The sequence below is a fragment of the Bemisia tabaci genome, chromosome 1 (genome assembly GCF_918797505.1).
Source record: "Bemisia tabaci chromosome 1, PGI_BMITA_v3".
NCBI lineage: Eukaryota > Metazoa > Arthropoda > Insecta > Hemiptera > Aleyrodidae > Bemisia > Bemisia tabaci.
This window is the reverse complement of record NC_092793.1, coordinates 65,100,606-65,121,452: the sequence shown is the minus strand read 5'-3', so window position 1 is coordinate 65,121,452 and position 20,847 is coordinate 65,100,606. Positions and strand designations below refer to the sequence as shown.

Below are 20,847 nucleotides of genomic sequence, written 5' to 3'. Positions count from 1 at the left end.
CAGACGTAAAAAATGAAAATTGGTCTGAACTGAGAGTGCCCTTGAGATATCTCTAAGAATAATAACGAGAGATTTTTTTTGAAAAAAGTAATTTCTTTCTCAAAGTAGCGGTAAGATTGATTTTAAGAGGGAAAAATGGGAGGAATAAAGAGAAGAAAAGGGAAAAAGCGGGAATAAGGGAAAGGGTGAAAGAAAATAAACATGGCGAAACAATCATCATCGTCTGATCGTCCGTCATGATGTTGAGGTAGAACAAGTTTAAACTTGAAGTGAATTTTCGCGATACGCGATACTTGACTCTCTTTCGTCCGACACGGTCCGACTTGATAACTCACTGTGCATTATTACTGATTGGTCCAGCATATCGTGCGTGTTTCCTGTTCATCAATCATTAAAGGATTCAGTGTCGTACTCAAAAGTCTTGACTGGGATTTATTTTGATCCAATGTGAAAGCACTTATTCAGAACCCGCACCGTGACCTTATTATCGGATAAGTCGCGCAACTCTAGTTTCTGTGTAAATTTTGCTTCTCTGGCACCATGGAACAATCATTTTGATGCCATTTTAATCTCAGAGAATTAAAACTCTAGAGAATGACTCATTCTTTTACTATCCACAGTGGCCAATGTTCTAGCCTCTTGTCACCCTACAATGGGCCAAAAATTTAGTGAATTCAAGAAAAGTTTCAAAATGAGAAGTAGATGGGAAGGAAGCAGACAGTCTAACAGAAAGTACAACACTATCAACAGGAAGGATGTAAGTGAAGCTAATTTCAGTGTGAATCAGTCAGCTGGTAGCGACAGCAATGGTAACATCACTCCAGCGCCAGTCAACGTCAATGAGCTGTATGACCCTGTTCACATCAGTACGTGTGACAATCGGATATTGGAAGGAAACGGAAATAAGAATGATTCAGCCCAAGAGGCAGAAGAGCCAGCAACTTATAACACATCTGCTGCATGCAGCTTGTCAAGTCCAGAACCTGAAGGTACGTCTAAATCAGACTCTATGGTTAAATTTGATACAAGTGAGAACAAATTTTCAAAATCTTTTAAAGACCCTAGCTCAAGTAGTCAATGCAAGAAAAAACGGAATCATTGGGTCTTAAAATTCAATCACACCCGCCTGAAAGCTGGTACTGCTGGTTCCGGCACTATGGACAGTGATTTACCTGATAACAATATTAGCTGTGATTCTTGTGTTTGCACTGGGTACCAGGGGTTCAAAAGTAGAAGTTTTCCCTTTCAAGCAGATTTTGTCGTTGAATCCCCTGTGTCAGGGAGAAGTGAAGTTGATAAATGCTGCGAAGGAGAAAAAAACCGAATCATCGAGCCCATAATAGACTTAGCTAAATTCAATTTTGAAAACTACCCTATCGAAGATTATGATGAGAAAGCAAGGAAAGAGCGAGCAAGAGAAATAGCTGAAGGTGTTGAGCCACCTCCAGGCTATAAGTCCCATATCCATCTGGTCAATCCCGAGCAGTTGCTATCCTCAGCTCTAGATAGTTTTACAGCTCTACTCCATTCAGCCGCATTATCAGCTCTTTCTCAGTTAGAAAATACACCACAAGCTCATACTCAGGTAGACTACATGCATTGCCTTGTGCCTGATTTACTTCAGATAACCTCTTGCTCATTTTATTGGGGGAAAATGGACCGTTATGAGGCCGAGAGATTACTTGAAGGGTTACCTGAAGGAGCATTTCTATTACGAGACTCAGCACAAGAAGAGTATTTATTTTCAGTTAGCTTTCGTAAATATAGTAGATCCCTTCATGCTCGTATAGAACAGTGGAATCATAGGTTCAGTTTTGACTGCAGAGATCCTGAGGTTTTTGCATCATCCACAGTCTGCGGATTAATAGAACATTATAAAAATTTATCATGTTTAATGTATTATGAACCGCAGCTCACAATACCTTTGCATCGAAACTTTCCCTTTCCTCTCCAACATCTTTGTAGGGCAACAATTTGCAGCCACATCAATTACGATGGTATAAATCAATTGCAACTTCCAAAAGTATTAAAATCCTATTTAAAAGAGTATCACTACAAGCAAAGACTAAGAGTCCGTGTGTTAGATCCAGAACAGTAAAACTGTAATTGAATGAGAATTGAACAGCACTAAGGGCCGAAAGTGTTGATTTACCTTGGTAAAAAGTGAAGTTTGGTGTTACCTGATTGTAAAAGTATCACTGTTTGGATCATGGTTCATCAGGTAAAAATTTGTTTTTTAAACACTCGATCAGCATGATAAGAAGCCATAACAAATATTCCTTTGTAAAACAATTTATTTTGATAAGGGCTTGTTCCGCATTAATTTGTAACCTTTGTGAAGAAGGGAAGTACCTAGGTACATACTTTTCTCCTCAACTCAGTTACAATCAAAATTAATTTTTTACTTAATAACTGAACTATTACAAACCCTTGAAACTTCCTGCTTGTCAGATTAATTCACTAGTGTTGAATGTGTGTTCGTTTTAAATTTCTTAGAAACTACAAGCTTTTAGTTCCAAAATTGTCATACTGAAGTACATTAATTTTATTTCCTTACTTAATTTTTTTTTTTTTTTTAAATTTTTTAATCACCTCGGTATTCCTTATCCAAGTATCGGTAATGTTAAAAAAAGAAAAAATGAATTGTTTTTATAATTGGAATGAATTGATGTTTCTTTTAAGAACCTACCTTACCTAAGTCATTCCAGGTTTTTCTCCCTATAAAGCAGGCCTTAACAAAATGTTCTGTGAGAAAAGTATCTTTTCATGAAGTTAAATCATTTCATACATACTCCTTTATTTATTATTCATCAAAGTCCCTCAGGATCTTATTTGTACCTAGGGGAAATCGAAGTTTCTTAAAAAATTCATGGCACAGTGGCATGGCCCTATTATCATCTTATCTGCTTTAATTGTTCTCTTGAATTTTCAATTTTTCATTTTGTCTGGGTTTGGAATTTTGTTGAATAGGTATTTCTGGAAAATAAGTGCTAATTATCCTGCAATCAAGTTTTTAGGTTTACACCTAACTGGTGCCTCTCACATCCTCAGAGAGATGTGATTTCTATTGTAATTTTACTCATTGTATAAAGAAGTTCCTGTGTATGTAATACTTACCTACTGATTTTCAAGCTTTTCGAATGTTCAGTTTTGGCCTCTAACTGATGGTGAGTACTGTTTAAAAGATATCTCTCAATTTATTCATCAAAGTAAAGGAAAGCAGTTTATGTTCCCCCTAAAATTGTGTAAGTGTATTTTAGAGAGAATGATGATCCTTATCAATTAAACACTTGTCTTCATGATGTACAAACACCAAGATAACTGTAGTGTGAACAGTATGTATTCTTTTTTTTATCGCAAATAATTTTGAGTAATACCACACTGCGTACACTTAAATCAGTCAAAGCTGGAATCATTGCCAGAGAGTGTGTTGAGAATGTTTTCTTGATTTTTTCTTAGGAAATTTTAATATTGATGAAAATTAGTCTTTAAGGGATTTATTGTCCTGCATACATATTTTGGCAATGTCGAAGCAGGTTGAACACTTTTTAAAAAATTGCAGGTGAATCTGAAAATAACTCTTTGGCTTTCATACCTAATTGAATTTTATAATATACGTGGGTGTATGTCTTTGCCTTCAAAATTATTTTCCTCTATCATCAGAGTTTCCCTTTTTCTACCAAAGTTTTATTTACCCATTTTCTGCGGCTATACACTGCAGTAGTGAAGTATGCAAACACTGTTGAAGTGTTTTCAGCGTGCATATGGTGGTTATAATGCTTTTAAATATCTGAGCATACTTCCTCACTAACTATATCATATTTTTCCACACATAATAATCGTTATTGGCTGTTTTTGCTGGACAATTTATGTTGGAGTTCTTTGCTTATTATGTACCCCCTCTCCAGTGATGGTGAAACTGCAGGAACGGGTATTTGGTTTACAATAATATTGCAATTCTGTATTATTCTCCCAGAAAAATTCCCTACACCATTTCTTCAGAGCTTCCCCAACTTTTATTCTTGGTGGGATTATTATGCTGTAAAAATTACAGATAATAGTGTTGGTTTGTATGCCTCAGAAGAAATACAATGCATACACACATTGAAACATCTCAAATGAGATACATGTTCCTGCAGTTTCACTGTTGCTATGTTTTCCTTTCATCGCAACAAAATCTTTCTTTCATGAATTTTCATTATCTTAATTGTAAAATTTTTAAATTTGGGAACTTTGTAGGTGTACATACCTTTGGCTGATTCTCTTTCTTTCATCATGTTGAAGTTTTCACCTGTGGAAATTTCATATGTTCTTTGACATCAATTTTGAATTTTAAAATTAATTTTTCAAACCACTTAAAATTCTATTAAGATGGCTTTTTTATCTCAGAAATTCTTCATAGCAGTTCAAGAAGTTTTAATTTTTTACCTGTACCATGTTCAAAAATCTTTTGAATTTAGTTTTTATCGTTCTTAAAGCTTCAGATCATTTAGTGCTTATTCTGGAAACAAGGAGGTGTTTAGTTTTACTACCGTTTACTAATTACAGTCTTATTAATTTTAAAACACACCCATCAAGAATAGAGTTGCACTCTCAATCATGTTTGAAAACACACCCATCAAGAATAGAGTTGCACTCTCAATCATGTTTGAAGTCTAGAGCAGAAATATTTTTCGTTTGTCACTACCGAGGTTGAGGTCCTTTTAAAAATTAATCAAGCCGGAGTTATACTAATATGCTAATATGCACTTCAAATGCTCCCGTTTCTTGTCAGCCTATATTCTTTTTTTACTTTTTTTTTTTACCGTACTATCTACCCCAATTTTCCCATATATTTGTTGCATTGGTATGGTAGCTATATGCCTCTGTATTGGTCTTTCTATCGCTGAATCAACCAGTTTATTTATTTATTTACCTCTGTAAATTAAGTTTAAATCTTTATTTTGAATTAATTAATTGTTTAATTTATTTATCTATTTATTTATTTACTTAAGTACCTATCTAGCCTGTGGTAATTTTATTCTCAAAGGAATTTTTTTTTCTGTTTATTATTATACTTACCTAGGTAATAAAGGGCAATTTATCAAAGATTTGCAATATTCTGTATTCAGCTATTGCAATACACTTCTCTCCTGACCCTTCTTCAATGTTTCTCTTTTTTTTCGGAGTACTCTTTTTGACACCAAAAAGTATAAAATATAGTTCAGACTACTTACTTATGCCTCTTGTGATAGCCTTACATCGTAAGTTTGCTTTTGTAAACATGAAAAAGAGAGAGAGTTCTTAACGCAGGCAATAATTCAACAGTGTAGCTCTTTTTCAAGTGCAAAGTGCAAGGTTCTTGGACATTTATTTTTCTCTTAATACTTTTGTTTCCTAATTAGACTTGAAGGAAATAATTTTTTTAAAATTTTGCAGCTTTCATTTTGAAATTTGACCTTACTTACTCTTATGAATACCCACTCACAAATCATTGTAACATTAATCATTTTTATCCATTTATAGTCATCATCACAACTCCTCTGGTACAGTTTTTTTCTTTTTGATTCCATAACTAGCGACTTACTTTCTAGGGAATTTTATAAGTTATCAGCTCCTCCCAGCAGAGGTTTTGAAAGCTATGATGGAGGAATTGTTTTTGTATTTTCTCAGGGCCATTCCACACTCAATCAGGCCAAGATTTTGACCATATCCTCCCAGAGTTCGATGAAATTTGGTACAGTCATTATCCACATTACATATGGCCACATTTCATCGTTTGAAATTATTTGATGCCTCGTCCTAGTTTTATTACATTTTGAAAATGGGAAAAATCATCCTACTGCCTATGAGGTCACATTGAAAGAACGCATCTCAGGAACTCTTTGTGCAAGAGAAACCGTTCTCCTATTGTTTGAAAGTAATTTACCGTATCTCTTGAACTGTTGGTAATGAATCTTGGTGCAAAAAATAAAAGGAAAGAAATGAAATCAAAACAATTTTAAAATTCTACAATGTCTTATTCTGGAACTCAAGATTTTGTTAACATTTGTTGATCCTTTGTATGCCTCTTATTATATCTGTAATTTTGCCTAAGTTAGGTAGTGATTTTTCATATTTAGGAATCTTTTTCAATAGGTGTTTTACAAGCCTGTGATAACCCCCGCCCCTTCATGTCCTTCACATTTTGATTGTAAAGTCATAAGAAAATTTTATCGTTACAGGATTAAAATTTAGTCTTCATGTTCTGAACTTACAACACTAAGCTCATTCCCATTGCCTTCCCTATTTTCTTAACCCCCTTTTCCACTTTGCTGAAGGAATATTCTAGGTAGAAACAGTCCTACTTACTGTACATTGGATCATACTTATGTAGTTTAAAAAAATGTTGATCTTTCTATTTGAATTATTTTTATTACTTACCTATCAGAAAACTGTTTATTATCATCTTTGCTTTGTTTATTCAACTGCACAGCGAAGAACGTGGTAAATATACTTACTGCGTGCTAGTGACCAGTTGATTTACTAATTTTATTTATATTTATCAATCAGTTAATCAATAACCCCTTTATTGTAAATTCATATAAGTATTTTATTTGTTACAATCCTTGTTAAATTATTTACTCGAAGTTCAATCTGTTGAATGCTATACTATTTTCAGTTGTTACTTATCTCTGTACCTACTATACTTTTTAATAAGCCCCATCAAGGTGATACTTTTTAGGAATTTTGTTACTATGTTCTAATAACTGAATATAAATTCTTAAATTTCCGAAACTTAGTCTTATCATTAGTTTCTTAACATGAACATTTTTCACTAGTAATTAGTGACCTTCAGCAACATTATAAGTTTCTTTTTTCCTTTATTTTATCTAAAGTCTGTACGTTTGTTTTGGTGAAGCATTGTTTTGCAATCTTGCAGCAAGGTTGCACTGACAAGCAGAATCCGCATGTCCCTTGTGATCTTGTCATAATCTCGTAGCAAGGCTGCACATTCGTCCTGCCGGTCATCTCTCCCGCAATTTTGCTGCAAGTTTGAGTCTTAATCTTGGAGCATACATTGTTTTGCAATCTTGCAGGGAGGTTTCTCGAGCAAGCAAATTTCGGGTGCTTCTTGAGATCTTGTGGCAATTCTGCAGCAAAACTGCAATTCAGTCTGCTAGCCTGCTGGCCATCTTCCCTGCATTCTTGCCGGAGGAAACATTATTTTGCGATCTTGCAGCAGATTTCAATTCAAGTTAGTTTCTGGAAGTTATTACCTACCCATGCATGTTTGCTCTTCCAAATAAAACTTTAAAAAAAAGAAAAGAAATAAAAGAAAAAAACAGAAAGCATGAATCTGATAAACTGGTCTGACCCCCCCCCCCCCCCCTTCTTTTCCTTCTCTTACCAGGAGTCCTGCTTTCGTTCATACCTACGTAAAATGTTGCACGATGAAAGAGAAGTGAATTGAATGCGTCTAATTAAAAAGCCGGGAAAAAATATCAAAGAGCTGTCTGTATTTACAAGAAGTTTCTTTTTACAATTTTTCATTTAAAACTAGGCCGCTTAATGTTAAACAATGCGAGAGAGCACTCAGCTCTTTATCACTGTGAGCCTTTATGACACTGAGGCAAACTCTCATCTGTAAAGTCATAGAATTTTAATTGCAAACAAACTTGGTTTCTCTTGAGCAACGAGGTTGGCAGTACTCAAGTTTTTTTAATCAACGTGTTGTTTTTACGAAACACTAATTGGAACTTATCAGTTGACCAAATCAATGAACTTTTTTGCTCAAAAAGTAAAATATTCTTGATGGGTCAAATGAATTTTACACAAAATTTTCCCCAAGGACGGTGGCTATGCATCTATCTTTCAAAAAAGTAAATTGTGATGGGGAAGCTGGTACACTTAACACAGACGTGGTGAGGTATAGTTTCTTCGTCGATAGGTATATATTGATACAGCCTCATTGGCAGATGCTTAAGTTAGAACCCTACATAAAGCTCTCAAAAAAAATTCTAAGAGATGGCGCCACAGTCGCTGATCTTAAAACATGCCATTTTTTGTCACTTCTCATTAATTTGTGAAGTCAGGATTGAATATATTAAAAATTCTCAACGTTACTACAAAGTACATATCCTCAGGATTATGCAGCTATAATCGATGTTAACCTTAAATGAAAATTAGTACCCGAAAATATGCACGCCGTAATGAGAATCTTCACTTGTGCGCTTATTCAAACGAGCCGCGCGCGCGGACGTGCCACATTTCTTTCAAAAATCACGATACTTCATTGAGGAAAGCGGATTTAGGCACCGATCGTGCCGGCTCGGACAAACGTTCGAATTCTCCTCTTCCGAGAGTCGGTGCAGTCCGAGGGCTGATTCCCCCTCTCACCACTGATCCATGGATAAATATATACTACGTATATATATACGTAGTATATATTTACTACGGGTATATTTATCCATGACTGATCACTCTCTCATCTTTTCTCTAGAGTCCCTTTATACTGAGAGTCAAGACAATTCGAATCCATTTCTGATTGGTTCCCGTATTTTAGGCCTTCACAGTGTCACAAACGGGAATAAAGATTACATTTTCACCGATTGCAAAGATTATAATCTGGAATGGACCAGGGAATCACGGGTTCGGCAAGGAACAAACGGAATGAGAGGAGGAACGGAGAAAGGAGTTTGAGAATGGGCCGATCAAAGATTACGAAAAACGTTCAATTTCTGTAATCTTTATTCCCGTTTGTGACATCCATGAGCCGAATTGTCTTGACTCTCAGTATAAAGGGACTCTACTTTTCTCTCCACTGCTCCGCCACCAGACCACCACCCCGCACGCGGCCAGTTTAGTTTAGACGCCTGGCAGTCCTGCTGGCTGCTTCGATGACATAATTTCCCTCCTACGCAAAGGCGCCTGCCGCGGGCCGCGGGGGTGTGTGACTTTTCCACTCCAGCCCCTCTCTCCTCCCTCCTTCCTACCACACTTGCTAGCAGGTACCTGCCACCTAGCCGTTGCTCTTAGCTGCCTCTTGGTTTTGCCGCATAAAAGCGGATCCCAGAGCGGATCCAGACTCTTCGAACCGGGAGGGAGGGGGTGGCTGGCGGAAGAGAATTCTGGTTCTGGGGTGCTTGCCCCGAAAATATTTCCAAATAATTCCAAAAACTCCACGGCTGACATCGAAGTCTTCATTTTGCCCCCAGGCCGCCACAGACCCCCAGTGGAGGATGGGCCTGTTGTAATGAAAAATTTCACTAAAATGCAAAAAGTCACAAAAGAGCTTCAAACTTAGCATCGAGTCCGAGTACAACTTCTTACCAATGTTAACGCGGACACAGCCTATGAATTAAAAGAGAGTATTCAAAACTCTTAACCCCCTGCCCCCCTTCATTTTTGGTTGCGGAGCGGGAAATTCGGCAGAAATAGTGCCCGATCTGTAATGTTGAGTGTGGCGAAAGACAATGACAATGACAAATGACTGATTGACTGTGCAAAGAAACATGGTTTATTCATACAAATCGAACATGATCGGATCGCGACATATGGACTCCGATGACGATGCGCACACACTGAGAGGTTGCGTTGTTCGCCGCTAGGGGGCGACACGAGACGGGACAATACATCTCCCTTTTCTCCTGAAAATAAAACTAACTAAAACTAGATGCTAAACAACTTTCACCCTTTGACCAAGAAAAAAAAAAGAAAAAATTTTACATAATGATTAAGGTTTCTACTTGAGGTCAAAATCTTTGAGCGTTGATGGTTTCTTTATTTCCCGCTTAGGGCGAGGTGCATTAATATGAGAGGGCGGAGCAGCTGGCTCTGAGCGTGTAGCCAAGGATTTCTTTAGAAAACTTGTGTTCCTTCTCTTAATGGAATTATTCGGCTCTTCTATTAAATAGGAGCGAGGCTCGCCTGAAGGTTTGATAATTTTTGCTGGACCCCATTTGGTACCATCATGAAGGGCTATGTTTTGATTGGGTTCAAAAAATTTTTCATTATTGTGGGATACATTTTTGTCGTAGTTCCTTTTGTTACGAACATCATTTTGTTTTTGGATTTGTTGGAAATTTTGAACAATTTTCGGTTCTAGGAGTCTATCCGAAATGGGGAGGGTGGTCTTTGTTAGGCGGCTAAATAACAGTTGGGTTGGAGAAAATTTTGAATTCAGAACTGGTGTGTTCCGGTATTCCATTAACAAAGTGTAGATGTCTAACTCTAAATCTTGTGCTTTTTTTTAGCATTTGTTTGCAAATACCTACTGCCTTTTCGGCTAGTCCATTACTTTTGGGGTACAGGGGTGAGCTGGTAACAAGTTTAAAATTATAGCTATAACTGAAGTCTCGAAACTCCATAGAATCATACGGCATATTGTCCGCTCTAAAGATAGTTGGAATGCCATGAGTGGCAAAAATTGGTTTTAGTACATGTATAACAGCTTGAGCTGTTTTTGAAGGAAGTTTTATTAGCTCGATCCATTTAGAGTAGTAGTCAATAAGGACCAAATAATTGGATGCTGAGAACTCTATGCACTGCTTGGCTCTACTCGAACTTCCGCAACTTGTTTACTTCTGCAAACTTCTGCCAGATGATTGAGCTTTTTACAGCGGGTACACGTCTTGCCTTGGGCTGGACACAGCGACTTATCCCGCACATGTTGCTTGCCACACCATTTACAATCGATCTTCTTGAGTTCACCTGTAACGTGAGACTGTTGATCAGGGGTTTGCGTCTTGGGTTGATACTTTGTACCAGGCTTTGGAGACTTAGGGTACGACTTGCGATACACAGGTTTTTGAGCTTCTACCGCAGCAACTTCTTGCGGTTTGGCGAGGGCTTCAGATGTTTGGCGTCTCGTGATTTCCGCAATCCTTAAACGCTCTACAGTATCTTCTAGAGAAACATCACCAGCTTTGATCAGTTTTGCTTGAATGACGGTGTCGTTTGAGCCAAATACTAGACGGTCTCTCAGACTACTTTTGATGTTTTCAAACTCGCTATCTTTAGCCAGTTTTTTGAGGTCATTATAAAAACTGTCGAAGGATTCCCCTACCTTTTGGTTTCGTGAGTAGAACAGGGAACGTGCGTGGAGGATGTTCTTCTTGGGATTACAATATTTCTCGAACTTATCATACAATGTTTCGAGCGTTTCCTCACCCTCACTTTCATCTTCAGTGCCTGTGCTTCCCAGCGTGTAGTACACTTCACGGGACTCGGCACCAATTATGTGAAGAAGCAAAGCTACTTTTTCAGCACTTTTACGTTTTCTTTGGCCAGAGGCCGTCAGATAGAGCTCAAATTCCTGTCTGAACGTTCTCCAGTTTTGGGATAGGTTTCCAGTCAGCACGAGCGGCTTTGGCGGTTTTAGGCTCGACGCCATCACGTGGATTGACACTCACGCTTTTCGTTTCGGCTTCACGGACGATTACTTTAAACTCGCGACCGCGAACGACTGCGCCATGTAATGTTGAGTGTGGCGAAAGACAATGACAATGACAAATGACTGATTGACTGTGCAAAGAAACATGGTTTATTCATACAAATCGAACATGATCGGATCGCGACATATGGACTCCGATGACGATGCGCACACACTGAGAGGTTGCGTTGTTCGCCGCTAGGGGGCGACACGAGACGGGACAATACACGATCTATTGTCCAAGTTGACGAGGACCCTTGAAACGTTGCGACCAGTCGGAGGACTGCAATACAGAGACTGCCGCCCACTTTAGGGACGGATAAATCCGCTGCCCCTCTCATTTTTCGTTGCGGAGCTGGTGAAAACCGGGGAATTCGCCAGAAATGATGCCCGAAACTACTGTCCAACTTGACGGGGGCCGTTGAAACATTGCGACCAGTCGGAGGATCCCGTTCGGGGACTTCCGTCCTCTTGAGGAACGAAATCATCATCCATAAAAAACCCTGTTGCCTCCTCATTTTTCGTGGCCGAGAGGGAAAAAACCGGGAAATTCACCAGAAATGATGCCTGAAAGTAACGTCCGACTTGACGAGGACCCGTGAAACGTTCCGACCAGTCGTAAGACTGCAATACAGGGACTGCCGCCTACTTTAGAGACGGAAACATCCATGAAACCCCCAATGCTCCCCTCATTTTTCGTCGCGGAGCTTGTAAAAACCGGGAAATGGTTTAAGTTGGACACTACTTTTCGGCATCATTTCGGTCTTCTTTCTCCAGGAATTCTCTTTATCGGAGTTGAAAAAAATGGGCGTAGGAAGAAATAAATGTTCAATATTCACAACTTCATCCATGTTGGACAGAACGTTTTTAAGAAGGCAGCAACTGGTGTTAATACTCGTCCATTCTCAGGTACAATAAAGAGGCAAAAATTGAATTTGTCAAGGATAACGAATGAAATTCAGGGGGCAGTTTTATGAATTTATCCGTCCCTAAAGTGGGCGGCAGTCTCTGTATTGCAGTCCTCCGACTGGTCGCAACGTTTCAAGGGTCCTCGTCCCGGTTTCCCATTTCCCGGTTTTTCCCGCTCCGCAACCAAAAATGAAGGGGGGCAGGGGGTTAAGAGTTTTGAATACTCTCTTTTAATTCATAGGCTGTGTCCGCGTTAACATCGGTAAGAAGTTGTACTCGGACTCGATGCTAAGTTTGAAGCTCTTTTGTGACTTTTTGCATTTTAGTGAAATTTTTCATTGCAACAGGCCCATCCTCCACTGGGGGAGCTGTGGCGGCCTGGGGGCAAAATGAAGACTTCGATGTCAGCCGTGGAGTTTTCAAGAACTCTTCGAAAAACATGGCGTGGAACTCGATTCCGTGGAAGGGGCCGATTTCGGCCCAAATCGCAACACCTATATCCTTTCTTTGGTTTCATGTCACCCTAGGGCACAATTTTTTTGAAAAGATATCGATGTGGTTGGAGAGCGAAGTGGAAGATTAAATTTTTAACCGGCAAAACGTGGGCGGATCCAAGGGGGTCGTACCTATAGTGCATACGTGGTGTTCAAAAAGTTACCGGGCTGATGCCGCCTTGGCCTTAAAAATGATCCGATCAAGCTCAACTGGGGCTCATTTGAAAGCTTATACTCTCACGAGTACAGTGGTTTTAAGTTTTTTGAAAAATATTTATTATTTTTCGTACAACATCAATTTTACGGCGGCATGTATGGCCCGCTCAGCGATTTATGTATTGGAGGGCCGAATCATCGAGATCCATAAGCCCTCCATAGACGATCAAATTCCCGAACCAGTTTCGATCAAAGTAGCATCAAAGTGTCGGGAGTCATCAGTCTTAAACTCATTAATTTGCTTCATTTTAAAATGGAAACCTAAATAACCTTTGGACCCCCCCTAACTTTTGATGGGGGGGAGAGGGTCGGATCGACTTCCGGTTTGCGCCAAAAATTTTCTTTTTTTATGCTCTTTCTAAGGATGTACTCGTATGACATGATGGCAGTTGCCGTTTGAAATTTTTGAGTTGCCCCCCGCCCCGTCTCCCCGTGGGAGGGGGGGGGGCTTAGAACTAAAAAGTACCTCAAAAAGTTTCCCCCTCAATATGAAGATGGACGCCACGAACCGAAAGTCTTTATCGTAATTATAGAACTGAAGTTATGGCCAGTGGTGCGTAACTTTGAATAACCCTGTATACACTTATATTTTTTTTACAGATCACCCATAAATACGTGAATGATGTTTAAGAGAAAATTTTGATTTGTTCTGATCAGATATTCCAATAAAAGGTGCAGTTTCTGAATGAAATATTGTAAAGGTTGATAAAATTTTAATGCAGAGTTTGGAGGACGTACGAGTAAAACACCATATGCACTTACATGAACGCATACATTAATTTAGCACCTCTAGTTCCGATAGGTCAACGGCCTTATGAAAGAAATAGGGAATTCCATCTTTGGTCTAACTTGGGTCGGCGTCTAAAAGCAGCGACCGAGACCCGAATTGGGTCCTTGACCTGCACCTGTTCATCGGGAGGACAAGGAAAGAGCGAAAGATAGGTGTCACTTCGACTGCTAGAGCTACCGGGCCTTTTACACATCCGTGTGGGGTGATGACACTTCGCGTCGGATCCGGAGGTGCGCGCAGGCACAGAGTACCTAAGGGAGGCCTGAGATAGAGAGAGATGAGAGGGGAGGGGAGAAAGAAAAGGACAGAAACCGGAGAGAATTGCCAGGCATTAACCCCCACTCCTTTCGATAACCGGCCGAGAATGTAAAGGTTTGCGCGGGCATTTTGAAATGCGCAGAAATCTGAACTTTCATCGCGGCGTGCATAGTTTCTCCGCAAATAATGATCGCAGAAAGAAGCTGATTGCACATAACTGTTCAGCATACTATAATCTTTGTAGTAACGTTAAGAAAATTTCGCAAGTCTGGCTTATGTCTGAGCAAATCGCCCAGATGCATCGAAAAACATGGAAAAAACGACAGATTTCGGCGAAGCGCCACGTGGTGGCGGTTTTCTCAACTACAGTAGTAGGGATCCACCTTAGGTACTTAAAAGTCTGCTTAACTTAAAGCGACAATATTTACAGAGCACATAACTTCACATTACTTACTTACCTACTCACTTACTTATACTCGGATGGTGAAATCATCCATCTCGGTTTGCGCGACGCTACATATTTCCTACCACATTTTAGTTCTTAGACGGATGACCCTTCATCGTCTTCGAAAGAAATTTTTAAAATTTTGCTTCAACCTCTCTAGAATATTATCTGCAAAGTTTAAACCAAAATAGGGAAGTAGTGGTATCCTCTTAAAAGAATACATGTGACAAACATATTGAGAAATGTACGATTAAATAAAAACATAGGCATTTTTTGTGGCCTTTCAAGCGTTGAGCGTCTTAAGCTGTCGGTGAAATCACGAGAACATACACGATTTGCAGTGTTTCCAAACCTCTGCTATTCTTTAATTTTCTTAAGTGAACAAGGAACGTATTTGTAAGAAACTTCCCAAAAATACGAGGGTCATCCAAAAAGTAAGTTTCCCTACCTTGTATCTTCCGTACGAAATAAGCTAAATTAAATCGGTAAAAAGGCACATATTAGGCATACTCTAAGCTTTAAAACAAGTCCAAGTTTTCGAAAATCGATAAAGGGATTCGCAAGAAAAGTTAATTTTACTGAGACAACCTCCTGTCGCCGCGTGCCCACCTCCCGGGTCAGGATGCGCGGAGAGTCGATTACTTCAGACTCGGGTATTCGCCTCTAAACATCACATCAAAAAGGATTTTAAAAGTTTTCATTGAGTATAGGCCTTACCTTTCTTTTTGACGTAGGCTCCAAATCTTTTTTGACATTTCTGGTATCATTACAGCAGCTTTTTGATGCCTCCCGTGTAGAAGCTCTCGCCTTGGCTCCGAAACCATGTCATTGACAGCGATCTACACTTCCAAATCAGTTGTTTTGCGTCGGAAAATTTCCCCCCAAGCCTCCTTACTCTCTTAACTTAGCCTTACGTGACTTTCATCTGTTCCCGAGCGGAAAAACTTCCACGATGAAAAGCGATTGCCAACCGATTCAGAGGTACAGGATCGCAGTCAATGATTGGTTTCGGAGCCGAGGCGAGAGCTTCTACACGGAATGCATCAAAAAGCTGCTGTAATGATACCAGAAATGTCAAAAAAGATGTGGAGCCTACGTAAGGTAAGACCTAGGTACTCAATGAAACCTTTTAAAATCCTTTTTGATGTGATGTTTAGAGGCGAATCCCCGCGTCAGAAATAATCGACTCTCCGCGCATCTTGACCCGGGAGGTGGGCACGCGCGGCGACAGGAGGTTGTCTCAGTAAAATTAACTTTTCTTGCGAATCTCTTTATCGATTTTCGAAAACTTGGACTTGTTCTAAAACCAGGCCCGGACGTAGGGCGTGTGCAGGGCGTGCGGCGCACGCGGGCGCCAGCCTTTGGGGGGCGCCACGAAAGAAGAAGAGAGGGGAAAAAGGGGGGAAAAGGAAAAGGAAAAATCGGGAAGAAAGGACAAAGGGGAAAAAAGGAAAAGGAAACAAGGTTGGGCAGTGAAAACAAGGAAGAGGGGGCAAATGGAAGGAAAAAGGAGGCAAGAAAAGTGAAAAGAGAGTCCGCGAGAAAGGGGGGGGGGCATAAAAACCCCAGACAAAATATAAAGAGAATTGCCGTCTAAAAGGTACCTAAATTTTCAGGACAAAAACTCCACCTGGTCCATAGACGGTCAGGCGCCCCTTGACCCTAAATTTGCGGCTGTACAGAAATACAAGAGTAGGCATGTAGTAAGGGGGCGCCATAAATCCATCGAACAGGAGCCGACATAGCATTTTAGGCCACGTCCGCCATCTTGGATTTGAGAATTTTTAAACATAGTAAAAATTCGAGTTTCCGGTCGAAAAATACCCTCAGACACCGCGAGTTTCAAAGAAATCCATCGAACAGGAGCCGACATAGCATTTTAGGCCACGTCCGCCATCTTGGATTCGAGAATATTCAAAAATCGACTAAAAATTCGAGTTTCCCATCGAAAAGTACCCCTGATCCCGCGGTTCACAAAGCTCTAACGAACAGAAACGGAGGCCAGCACCGGGGCTCATTCTAGGCCACATCCAACATTTTGGAGTTGAGAGTTTTAAAAAATTGACTAAAAATTTGAGTTTTCCGTTGAAAAATACCGTGCGATACCGCGTTTCACAAGACTCGAACAAACAGAAACCGAGATAGCATTTTAGCCCACGTCCGCCATCTTGAATTTGAGAATTTTAAAAAATGGACTAAGAATTCGAGTTTTCCGTCGAAAAATACCTCCTGACACCGAATTTCAGAAAAATCTATCGAACAGGGGCCGAGATAGCATTTTAAGCCATTTCGGATTTTTGAATTTTGAATTTTTTGAATTTTGACAGATTTTGATTTAAAACGCGTGATCCCCAAAATCGAAGCTCAGATTCGGATTCCTCGTAAAAAATCGATGCGATTTCATGTATCATACCCTGACACCGAATTTCAGGAGAATTCATCGAACAGGAGCCGAGATGGCATTTTAAGCCACTTCAGTCATTTCGGATTTTTGAAGTTGAAAAATTTTACTGAAAACGCGTGATACCCAAAATCGAAGTTCAGATTCGGATTCCTCGTTAAAAATTTAACTCAATTTCATGTATCATATTCGAGCATAGCGTGAAGGAAAGAGACGTAACGTAGACATACCTACTGATTCGAGCATATGAATCCAACTTGGCAACATGGGTAGTGCTCAGTGGGTCAGCGGAGGAGGAAGAATAAGAATTTATCGTGAGGAATTCCTCCGGGACGAAACCGAACGCTTATTGTTAGCGCCGGCGCCTCACCGTTCGGTTGCATCTCGGGCGACCGGCGGGCGCGGCGCGGCAGCGTAGTTCAAAGGGGCAGGACAGAATCTATACGCGTCGTTAAACCTTTTTCCTTCACGCTATTTTAACATAATTATGATACATGAATTCTCATCAATTTTTCACGAGGAATCCGAATCTGAGCTTAGATTTTGGATATTACGCGTTTTAATCTATTTAAAATCGTAAGAGAATTTACAGAATTGTCCTTGAAAATTGATCACACATTAACTAGTGTTTTTTTACGTCATTAAACCTCTTTCCTTCACGCTATTCTAACATTTGATGAATGAAATCGCATCAGTTTTTCACGAGGAATCCGAATCTGAGCTTAGATTTTGGATAGGTATTACGCGTTTTAATCTATTTAAAATCGTTGGAGAAATTACAGAATTGTCCTTGAAAATTGATCACACATTAGTGATTTTTTTTTACCCCGTTTTTCTTCTACGTTCACGTAATGAAATTAGATCAACCGTTGACTCATCGACTAGTCTAGCCTAACCCCCCAGAATCGGTCTAAAGGGCGAACGATTTTATCCGATAAGATGTGCGGTCCTAGTTTCCGGGCAATGGGCCTGTTGCATGCAAGAGATACAGCCGTGCGAATAGACATTTTAGAGGTTAAATGACACGAAAATTACGATGGTCACATTAAAAAAGTCTGAAATACACTCCTTACTGCGCAATTTGCGTCGTTAGGAACGCGCTTTTTCAAATTTCCCGCGTCTGGGGGCAGTTTTCTAACGGAAACAAATAACGGCAACTCGCGGCTATTTCCGGTCAACTAAAACTGACAACATAACCTAAAAATCGGAGCTCGTGATGTCGTGAAATGAAATGTAGAAGGATTGCGTTGGATATTTAAAAGTTGATCGATTTGGTTACCGCATAAAGCGTATATGGACCACTATAAGAGATCACGTTGGGTTTGTAAACAAACTGAAGGAACAAATAACAACAACAACGACGACTCGGCAACTTCCGGAAAACACAGAGCCCGCCGTTTGCTCGTTTCCGGTGATCAGAAAACTGCCCCCAGACGCGGGAAATTTGAAAAAGCGCGTTCCTAACAACGCAAATTGCGCAGTAAGGAGTGTATTTCAAACTTTTTTAATGTGACCATCTTAATTTTCGTGTCATTTAACCTCTATAAAGTCTATTCGCGCGGCTGTATCTCTTGTATGCAACAGGCCCATTGCGGTTTGATGGAAGCTGCGATGAGGAGAAACGGAAGATATGCGAAACTCGGGCGGATATTAAGTGAGAAACCAGGTAGGGGAAAGGCTTTCTTCCCGCGAAAAGTTAGTGCTCGGGTCAACTTACATGGTCACTGGAGCATTGTATAGCAGGTTGTGGGGAGCTATTTTTTTGCAGCGACAACCAATTGGATCGCATTTTGGAAAAAGGAACTAAGAGTATTTCAATGTTGCTAGGATTGTGCAACTTAGGTACATTCTTTGCAAAAAGTAAACTTTGCGACTGTAATTTTCGTCTTGAATTCATAGTTTATTGGGAGTAGAGGTGAAACTAGTTTAGATGATCGTTTATGTTTGCAAGGTTAGCGACATTGGAATGCTCTTGAAGCTTAGAGTATGCCTAATATGTGCCTTTTCACCGATTTAATTTAGCTTATTTCGTTCGGAAGATACAAGGTAGGGAAACTTACTTTTTGAACGACCCTCGTATTCTTGGAGGGGCACACACCAAAAAAATCCAAGAAAGTGTTCTATATTGATGCCAATGATATCATCAATCTTGAAAAAAGGAAAAATTTCCCCAGGATTTTACCGCTCTTCTTCAACCAGGATGACGATGGCAAAACTTTGAGTGTACTTCAACATTACTCCACTATAGCTAAAACCTGTTCATTCTTATTTCTCTAGACCGCTAACATAAAAGTTTTAGGTATGGGTCGACATTATACGGAATAATCGTGACAGGGTGAATGAAAATAAAGAAAAGTGCCCCTTTTTTTGGACACGCGGGGTTTTCATTCAAATCAATCCATAGCGAAACCCCATGAGGAGACAATTCCCCAAAGAAAGTTAAGGCTCGTTTTGGCGAAAAAGCACTGCCAAGTTTACATTTTTTACTTTATGAAAATGCTGACCCTGGTAAAAATTGGCGATAGGAGCTGCGTTTCAAAATACTATAAGAATTCTTATAGCCGGCTATAGGAGGCGAGAGAAAATCATATAGCTGGCTGTAGAAAGCGGAGAAAATCATAGAGTCGGGCTATACGAAGCGATAAAAAATTATGAAGGCGGCTATAGTTCCTATCGCTGGATTATACACCTTATCGCCATCTGCTATGAAAGGCTATAAGAAATTGTGTAGAAATTCGTGTGCTTTGAAAATCATTAAGTTTAATACGGAACCACCTTAATATTTACAAACCACACATTATATTTTCCTTTAATACATATTTTTTAATCAATTAAAATGAGAATAATCCATACAGAGCGTTGCAAACATTTCAAAATCATGAGTTGAAAAATGCTGACTCCGCCAGATTAAATACTAGAGCCTAACACAAAGCGGAGCGGCGACGCACTGGCGCCTACAAACCTAACAGGGATACTTCACGCATTGCGCAATGCGTGAAGTATCCCTGTTAGGTTTGTAGGCGCTAATGCGCGTTTCGCGCTGACCGCCCGCCCGCCGAGCCGCAGCGTGCCACGGCGCTTGAAGCAACTATTTCACACCAGAAGTATTGCACAGTACCATACGAAATTGAAGGCGCGCTAACATATTAGGAATGGCAAGCATCCATCAAAGGTACGGAACTTTCCTCGCAAAATAAATCAAGATACTACGGCCCAAAAAGAGGCCATACTCTCTCAATATAGGTACTCTACTATCTTTGAATCATCAGTCGTGATTCAGCATTGTGCTTATACGAGGTGCTCCACACCACCCGCGCCGCGCCAGGCTTGGCTGCCGCCGAAGCCAGTATTGCCGCGGCGAAAAAACGCCGTTTGCAGATACGGTTGCCAATACGTTTCTGATGAAAAGTTATTTTGGAGGAAAGTCAGGAACAAATTTCCGTAAAATTTTCAGAAATATCAGATTAAATTACATAGGAAACTATCTAAAAATTGAAAAACAACAGCTAATAAGTTTCCCAGGAAATTCGTATTTAATCGGAGGAAATATGGCAACACTTAGATGTTCATAACATTTTTTCCTTAACCCTTCAGTACATACTAGGGGGCCACGCCCCCTGGCCGCTACGCGGCCCAACCCCCTGAAGGCGCTCCGCGCCATCAATGGGCCGCTTCGCGGCCCTATTTTTACCCTTCTATCAGTGTTAGTTTTATTTTTCCCCTAAAAAATTACGATATGAGGTATACTTTACTTTTAGAATGAAATAATTTTTGGTTTTGATGAATAAAGAAAAAAAAATTTTTTTTGAAGTCAATAAGACGCGTTTTGGAATGACTGCTTGATGGAATATTGCAATAAAACAACGAACAATAATTATCAGGTAATAATTAGGAGTCAGGGATCGAACCCAAACCGTGATCAACGTGAACGCATCCGGCGTC

The 20,847-nt window shown here is 39.9% G+C and overlaps 2 protein-coding genes across 3 annotated transcripts in view; one reads left to right on the top strand and one right to left on the bottom strand.

Moving 5' to 3' along the window:
• Positions 1-178: 178 nt before the first annotated feature.
• On the top strand, positions 179-6,756 carry LOC109034591 (uncharacterized). Its single transcript, XM_019047822.2, has one exon. It carries the CDS (start codon positions 653-655, stop codon positions 2,096-2,098), a length of 1,446 nt encoding a protein of 481 aa, XP_018903367.2. The 5' UTR covers positions 179-652; the 3' UTR covers positions 2,099-6,756.
• A 700-nt stretch (positions 6,757-7,456) lies between these two features.
• LOC109034592 (uncharacterized) overlaps positions 7,457-20,847 on the bottom strand; it is a 63,594-nt gene continuing 50,203 nt past the window's right edge. Inside the window, exon 4 of one of the 2 annotated variants that reach the window (XR_011900683.1) lies at positions 7,457-8,767. Coding sequence is in view for 1 of the 2 variants with exons in the window: in XM_072305440.1 (XP_072161541.1) it covers positions 10,499-11,353 (855 nt within the window). In the remaining variant the exon portion in view is untranslated. Of the gene's footprint in view, positions 14,673-20,847 lie in introns of both variants that reach the window. The other variant, XM_072305440.1, reaches the window with a different exon arrangement.